Source organism: Eurypyga helias, unplaced genomic scaffold, assembly GCF_000690775.1.
Source record: "Eurypyga helias isolate BGI_N326 unplaced genomic scaffold, ASM69077v1 scaffold19650, whole genome shotgun sequence".
Lineage (NCBI taxonomy): Eukaryota > Metazoa > Chordata > Aves > Eurypygiformes > Eurypygidae > Eurypyga > Eurypyga helias.
The window spans coordinates 47,007-54,548 of NW_010226518.1; the positions used below are offsets into that span (position 1 = coordinate 47,007).

Below are 7,542 nucleotides of genomic sequence, written 5' to 3' on the forward strand. Positions count from 1 at the left end.
CCGCCCCCTGCTTCTACATCAACATCACCAAGGAGGAGAACTCTGCCTTCATCTTCAAGCAGGAGGAGAAGCAGAAGAAGAAGGGCTTTGCGGGGAGAGGCACCTACGACGGCCCGTCCCGCCTGCCTGTGCACAGCATCATCGCCAGCATGGGTGAGTCGGGGGGGCCTCGGCGGGGTGGGGGGCAGTAGGGATCCCCAGGAGGGGGCGCAGGAGCCTGCACACGCTGCTCTGGCTCCTTCCTGAGCTTTTGGTCTCATCTCCTTCCCCAGGTTTGGTTTTATTTTGCTTTTTGCAAACTCCTTGCCATGCCCACAACCTGGGTACTGCTGGGTACATTGACAATCCTTCCCGTTCCCTTTCCTGGTCACCTCACCAGTAACATACACACTGCTCCCTGTACCCTGGGTGCTCTCAGCAAGCTCAAACATCATTATTAAAGCTCGTGATGGCCATTATCATTAACAGCATTTGCATAAATCCCCCCCAAGCCCTGGCTGGAAGAATAAATGCCGTTGGCTGCATCCTAAATCACGCTTATGATTCACAACTCAGCGAAGAGCAGTTTGCTCTGCAGCGAGGGGTGCATTTTTGCAAATAAAAAAATACCGTGAGTCATTACTTCCAGCTTGTATCTGGGGACAGCGAGTTTTGGGGCAGCCTGGAGAGGCTGCGCTCCACAAGCAGGTTATATTTCAGACGAATAATTTATGCGCTTGTACTCACGAACAGCAATTTGCATAGATTATCCCCCAGCAAGCCGCCAAGCACTTTGCTGAACAGCATTTGTCAGTGTTCTCGTTACGTGGCGTGTTCGCAGAGGGACCTTTGGCAAAGAGGAAAGAGATGGAGAGAAACTACGTGAGCGCGAGCAGGGCAGCGGGGCCTGGCAAGCCCAGCGCCTGGGCTTTGCTCGCTGGGAACCTCCCCGTGTTCCTGACTGTCTAAACATCAGTCTGGCCAAGCCTCAGATGAGAGCCCTGTCGGGGGGTTCTGCTTGGTGGCCCTGGTTAAATCTCCCTAAATATGCCTGATTTTTGGAAGCTCCTGGATGGCAGGATGGGGAGGTCTCTTGTCCTGCATGATCTGGAGTGGATGGGGAGGGATGCAGAAGGTGGATGAGGACCACCGGAATGAGGGGGCATCCATGGAGAGGACAGTGTCCCATTGAGGGGCTGGCATGGTGGCATCAGCTTGTTCCTAACCTGGCTGTTGCCTCCCAGAGCCTGCAAAGGTCTGCAGGTAGGGGTTAGGCTGGAGAGGTGTCACCTCTGAGATACATCAGGGTAATAAAATTGACCGTAAAGATGGGTTTTGCAGGTTCAAAGAGCAGCAGGTGGGCAAGCAAGGCCGGTGCGGTGGAGGTGGCCGCAGAGAGGGTGACAGTCCCCAGAGCCAGCAGCCCCTGCCCACCATTGGAGCAGTCCGACCCGTGCCCCGGGCAGATGCACGCAGCAGTGCCAGGCAGAGGGCACTGGTGGTGCTTTGCCCGCACTCTCTGTGCCCATGAGGGGGTTAGCTTCACCTGGGTTGTGTTTAATGGGCACGGTGCACGGCCCCGTGTGCTCTGCCTCGTCCCCGTGCAGGACTCAAGGTCACGATGCTTTGCCAACACAGCTCTCTTCACCTCCTTATAGCGTGTTTGCTGTGCTTCCTTCCCCACTGTGTCCAGGTACAGTAGCCATGGACCTGCAAAACACAGAGTGCCGCCCTGCTAACAGCAGCAAGCTGACACTGCCGGCGGAGAACGGCTCCGGCAACCGCCGGCCCAGCATCGCGCCCGTCCTCGAGCTGGCTGACACCTCGTCCCTGCTGCCCTGCGACCTGCTGAGCGACCAGTCGGAAGATGAGATGACGCAGTCGGACGAGGAAGGGTCAGCAGTTGTGGAGTGAGTCGCCCGCCTTCGGTCGAGCTGTCCCCTCCTGTCAGGGAGACGGGGACCGTGGCACGACGGGCGTTCAGTGGTACCTGGGGGATGCTCAGGCTGAGCCCCTCTTGGCTTTTTCTGAGCACACCAACGTCTGTAACACGGGCAGTCGCTGCTTGGGGATGGGCAGGGTTGTTCTGCCAGTTCTCACGCCTCCCTTAGCTCACTGACATGGAGAGGATCCTATTCCCTGTTGCACATAAATAAAAAATGCAGAATACATATTTACTGCAGCTTTAAAGCTGTTTGTTAGGTTATGACAGCCAGCTGAGCACTTGCTTCACCGATTACCTGTTTGGATGATGTCACATACTGAGTAGCTGCAAGCTCTCACAAATTGGCTTTTAATTCATTAATTTAGTTTTTAGCTGCTCTTTAAATGAAAAATCTGCTTCTGGTTCTATCCAAAATACGAATGGTGATTTTTTTTTTTTAAAATATGTTTGTCAAAGTGAACTCTAAAAATGAACCAAGATTTTTTTGCTCAGCATTTCCCTCCCCTCCTGGAGCTCTCTGCCCTGCCTCCCTTCAGCTGCGCTTGATGGTCCTGTCTGCTGCCTTCTCTGCCTGTGCTGGGAACACTGCGTATTTACAATCTCACGATCCTTTGCATGGCAAAAGATTCCTCAATATGTGTATTTTGTAAAATTTCCATCGGCTGTGGGAGAGTTTTGCAAAGTATTTGCCAGCGATGTGCTTGAACCCTGAGTCTGCTGCTTTTAAACATTTTTCCCAGTATCTGAGTACCTGAAGGGGCTACAAGGAAGCTGGGGGGGACTTTTTACAAGGGTCTGTAGTGACAGGACAAGGGGTAACGGGTTTAAATTGAAAGTGGGGTGGTTTAGATTGGATATTAGGAAGAAATTCTTCCCGGGAGGGGCGCACTGGGACAGGTTGCCCAGAGAAGCTGTGGATGCCCCATCCCTGGAAGTGTCCAAGGCCAGGCTGGATGAGGCTTGGAGCAACCTGGGCTAGTGGAAGGTGTCCCTGCCCATGGCAGGGGGTGGGACTGGGTGGGCTTTAAGTTCCCTTCCAACCTAAACCATTCTGTGAGTCTATATGTGGAGAGCTCTCCCCATCTCTTCACACTGCTGGATTTTCTCTCTGCTGCAGGTACGTGAAGGGCTACCCACCCAACTCCCCCTACATTGGGAGCTCCCCGACTCTGTGTCACCTTTTACCCGAGAAGGCCCCTTTCTGCTGCCTGAGGCTGGACAAGGTACGATGGGGCTGCAGACAGCTCCCTGGGGCTGCAGCCCCCCCGGGGAGTGGGACGGCGGGTGGGCGGCCGGGAGCTGCGCACTGAGTCCCTGTGCTGCCTTCCACCACACAGGGCTGCAAGCACAACAGCTTCGAAGATGCCAAAGCCTACGGGTTTAAGAACAAACTGATTATCGTTTCGGCAGAGACGGCTGGGAACGGACTGTATAACTTCATTGTCCCCCTTCGTGCCTACTATCGGTCCCGCAAAGAGTTGAACCCCATTGTGTTGCTGCTGGACAACAAGCAAGTACTTTTCCATGGATGTTTTCCATCGCACCAAGCCCTCCCCTATGTTTTCATGGGCATCTCATACTGTGGGGATGGGAGTGTGGGGGAATGGCAGTGCCACCGTTGGGTCCCTCGGCCCTGGCGACTCCTGTGTGGGTATTGTGTCTTTGCCCCGCGGACTTGCTGAACCACCTTGCTCTCTGTTGCTCTTCCTCCAGGCCCGAGCATCACTTTCTCGAAGCCATCTGTTGTTTTCCCATGGTTTACTACATGGAGGGCACAATCGACAAGTAGGTGGTTCTGCGTGTGGCCGTTGTTACTTACGGTGATGCCTAAACATGCTGCGTTTACCCCAGCCCAGACTTTAGGGTCTGGGAAGCCCCAGGGTTGGTACCATAGAGCTGAGCCCACCCTTGGCTTCTCAGGTTGTCAAACGCCCCCGGTAGATGGAAGCAGGTGACGAGCTGGTGGTTGGGAACAGCCTGGGCTTGCTGTAGCGCTGCACGTTGCAGCGTGCTGCTTCCCTGTGTTGTTTCTAAGGGCTGACCCTGCGCTCTTCTCTTTGGGAACTGCCCAGCCTGGACAGCTTGCTGCAGTGCGGCATCATCTACGCCGACAACCTGGTGGTTGTGGACAAGGAGAGCACGATGAGCGCCGAGGAGGACTACATGGCGGATGCGAAGACGATTGTCAACGTCCAAACCATGTTCAGGTGAGGGGTAGCTGCTGCCCTGGCTCCGTCACGGCCACTTACCTCTGCTAGAGCCAAGACCAGGAAGGGTGCCGGTGGCTGGGGTGGTGGCTGCGGGCAGCGGGACACTTCTGCGGTTGGGCTCACTCTAGGAAACAGGGTCTGATTGGCTATTTCTGACCTCAGACAGGTACAGGGATGGTTGTGGTCTTCCTCAGGTTTAAGTACAGGGAGTCCTCTCACTTCTGAGTGAGCTGCAGGACAACAGGTCTCTTTTCATTGCAGGCTCTTCCCCAGCCTCAGCATTATCACAGAGCTGACCCACCCCTCCAACATGAGGTTCATGCAGTTCAGAGCAAAGGACAGTTACTCTCTTGCCCTTTCCAAGCTAGAAAAGGTAAGAGAAGGTCTTCCCCTGCACGTGGGGCCTGGGAAGTCAGCGCTGAGAGGGACTACATTTGAGCTCCTCAAGGTCCTGTGCTCTTCTGCATGCCACAGCTGTAGTTAGTGTGCACCTACCCGAGGTGTCCTGCAGCAGACAAATAAGTGGGCAGTTGCTCTTTGGACTAGCTACCTCCTTCAACAAATTTATGTATTTATTCGGGGGCTAGAGTTTGTGCTGCTTTGCCTATTGCTGTGTTTAGCACACTGGGTTAAATCAGGTTTAATACTGTGACTGCAGTAAAAGGGGGAGTGGAGTCACCCTGCTGAGATGGATCTTCTGACAAGGGAGAAAATACCCCTGAACCAGACACTGGAGCCGCATCCAGCCCATGTAAAAACCCCCACCCGCATCTCACATGTTTCCGTGGAGAAAAAAGCCCCTTTCATGCAGTGTAAGGGTGCTGCCCGGGTTCCCTCCTGGCACACCCACCAGAAACAACATACTGGTGTCCTCTCATGAGTCTTTTAGGGTCTGTGCAACCTGTGGGGGGGAGGCTGCCTGGTTTTGCTTTGCTGAGTGCCCTGGAAGGACGTGAACAAGCCCCAGCCAATGGTGTTTGCCTGTGGGTGCTCACATCTCCCCTTCCTCTTCCAGAAAGAGCGAGAAAACGGCTCCAACCTGGCCTTCATGTTCCGGCTGCCCTTCGCAGCCGGGAGGGTCTTCAGCATCAGCATGCTGGACACGCTGCTCTACCAGGTGAGAGCCCGGGGGGCTCTGAGCAAAGCTGCGGCCGCCCCTTTGCACCCCCCGTCAGTGAATGACTGAGCAAACCCTTTCTCCGGCTTCCTGCCTTCCTTCCTTCCTCCCCCCAGTCGTTCGTGAAGGACTACATGATCACTATCACTCGGTTGCTGCTGGGTCTCGACACCACGCCAGGCTCCGGCTACCTCTGCGCGGTAGGTGCCAAGTCCCTCAGGGTTGAAACCGGCGGGACAAGTCATCGTGGATCTGGTGGGACTCCCGTCCTCTGGGGAACGGGAAGAGAGACAACATTGGGCAGAACATGCCAGGTCAGCACTCCCCTCCATTGTGTGTGGGGAACCTCAGCACTACCAAGAGTCCAAAATCCCAAAAGTACCAAGAACCAAAGTCCCCATTCTGAGGGTTGGGATCAGAAATTGCCCCTGCTTTTTGTTGTGGAGTCCAGCTCACTTTTGGGACATGCCCAAGCTGGAGGGGAGCTCAGGAGCAGCTCCAAGGTGCTCCTTAAGTGGGCCCTGCATCACGCAGGGCGGTTGACGTTTGTCCTCTCTTGCTCAGATGAAGATCACTGAAGATGACCTGTGGATCCGGACGTACGGACGCCTCTTCCAGAAGCTCTGCTCCTCCAGTGCGGAGATTCCCATTGGAATTTACAGGACGGAGTCGCACATGTTTGCAACCTCTGAGGTAGGGGCACGGCGTGTGGTGGAAAGGGGCTGGTGGTCCCAGCCTCGCATCACTGCCCAGCAGAGATGCGGTCTGGGAGGCTGGCCGGGTCTGTGCGGAGGAGCGAGGGGAGGGGAAGCTCTGCCTTTGCTTCGTTGGCGGCTGGTTCGTTAGCAGCCGATGTTACGGTGGTGGTGTCCTGGGTCCCAGCTGGGTCGGTGTAAATGCCGGTCTCTTGGGGCAGCAGCCCGGCTGTGGGCAGGCGGGAGCGTTCCTCGGCACAGCTCTGCAGTGCCCGGCTGGGGGGGGGCAGCGTGGGCAGCAGGGTTTCCCGTTTGCAGGGCTGACGCTCTATTTTTCCTTCTTTTCCCCCTGCTGCAGCCCCATGACATCAGAGCGCAGGTGAGTGCTGCTTGCATCCTCCCACCGGGCACTCGGTCCGCGTCGGGCATTACCCAGGCTGGGCAGCACTGCCTCCAAAAAAACCAAAGGCTGACCCGCGGGCAAGCAGGTCTTGGTGGCACCAGAGGGCCACCAAGCAGGTCTTGGTGGCACCAGAGGGCCACCAAGAGCCACCATGTGCCTTCTGCTGGCCGTCACCCCCGTACAGCACAGTGCTGCTGGCCCCTGCGGAAGGGCGATGCCGGCTGAGCCGCGACAGTCCAGGAAGACAAAAATCCTTGGCGCCCTGAAGTATAATTAACTGGGAGTAGGGGAGTGGCTCCGATTTAAATACCTTCCGTTTTCAGCTTTGTAGGAGCTGCAGGGAGCCAAGAGTTAACATTTAATTAAATGCAATCCACCTCTTAGAGGTGCTTTAACCCACTTTATTAATAAACTTCTGGTTCCCGGTGGAGATTGCCATATTGGAGATGCAGCAGCACGTCTGCTGTGAGATGAAAGAGGGGAGATGAGAGCACAGCTGTCCCGTGGGCAGCCCAGGGATAACCACGTGAGAGATGTCAGACGCCCATTAGACTCAACAGTGCTTATCCCAAATCTGCCGGCCAGTGAAGAGATGATGTGCTGGAAGAGTGCATGTGGGTCAGAGGAAGGATTGCATCCCACGGGATGGGTCAGAGACAGGACAGGCTCTTTTTGGCTCCCCTCGTGACCTGCTGAGCTTCCAGTCACAGATCTCAATCAATGTTGAGGACTGCGAGGACACAAAGGATGTCAAGGAGCACTGGGGCATCAAGACCAGCCACCACAGGAACTCGTGCTCCAGCGACCAGTCCGAGCACCCGCTGCTGCGGCGCAAGAGCATGCAGTGGGCACGCCGGCTGAGCAGGAAGGGCAACAAGCACGGAGTGTACCAGCCAGCGGCGCCCCAGCCTGTCCCGCCGTTCCGAGAGGCAGGAGCTTTCCGAGCTCGTCAAAAACCGTATGAAGCACCTGGGCTTGCCCACGACCGGGTACGGTAAGTGCCGATCGGTTGCGCTTCTCTGCGGTGGCGCATCCCGCTCACGGGCTCCTCAGGTAACCCTGTGCCGAGCCTAACCCTGTGCCGAGCCTAAACCCAAGCTGAGCCTAAACCCAAGCTGAGCCTAACCCCACGCTGAGCGTAACCCCAAGCTGAGCGTAACCCCATGCCGAGCCTAACCCCATGCCAAGCCTAA

General features: G+C 56.0%; 1 protein-coding gene across 1 annotated transcript in view; it reads left to right on the top strand.

Moving 5' to 3' along the window:
• Positions 1-7,343, top strand: part of LOC104510984 (potassium channel subfamily T member 1-like) — a gene marked incomplete at its 3' end in the record, with an annotated part of 38,111 nt that extends 30,768 nt beyond the window's left edge. The window contains 13 exon segments of the mRNA XM_010153420.1: positions 1-153; positions 1,673-1,889; positions 3,042-3,147; positions 3,262-3,434; positions 3,638-3,709; positions 3,997-4,131; positions 4,396-4,507; positions 5,150-5,251; positions 5,368-5,451; positions 5,816-5,944; positions 6,305-6,325; positions 7,054-7,226; positions 7,228-7,343. The exon segment at positions 1-153 is cut by the window's left edge and continues 86 nt beyond it. Of these exon segments, the coding sequence (XP_010151722.1) occupies positions 1-153; positions 1,673-1,889; positions 3,042-3,147; positions 3,262-3,434; positions 3,638-3,709; positions 3,997-4,131; positions 4,396-4,507; positions 5,150-5,251; positions 5,368-5,451; positions 5,816-5,944; positions 6,305-6,325; positions 7,054-7,226; positions 7,228-7,343 (1,593 nt within the window).
• Positions 7,344-7,542: the final 199 nt, after the last annotated feature.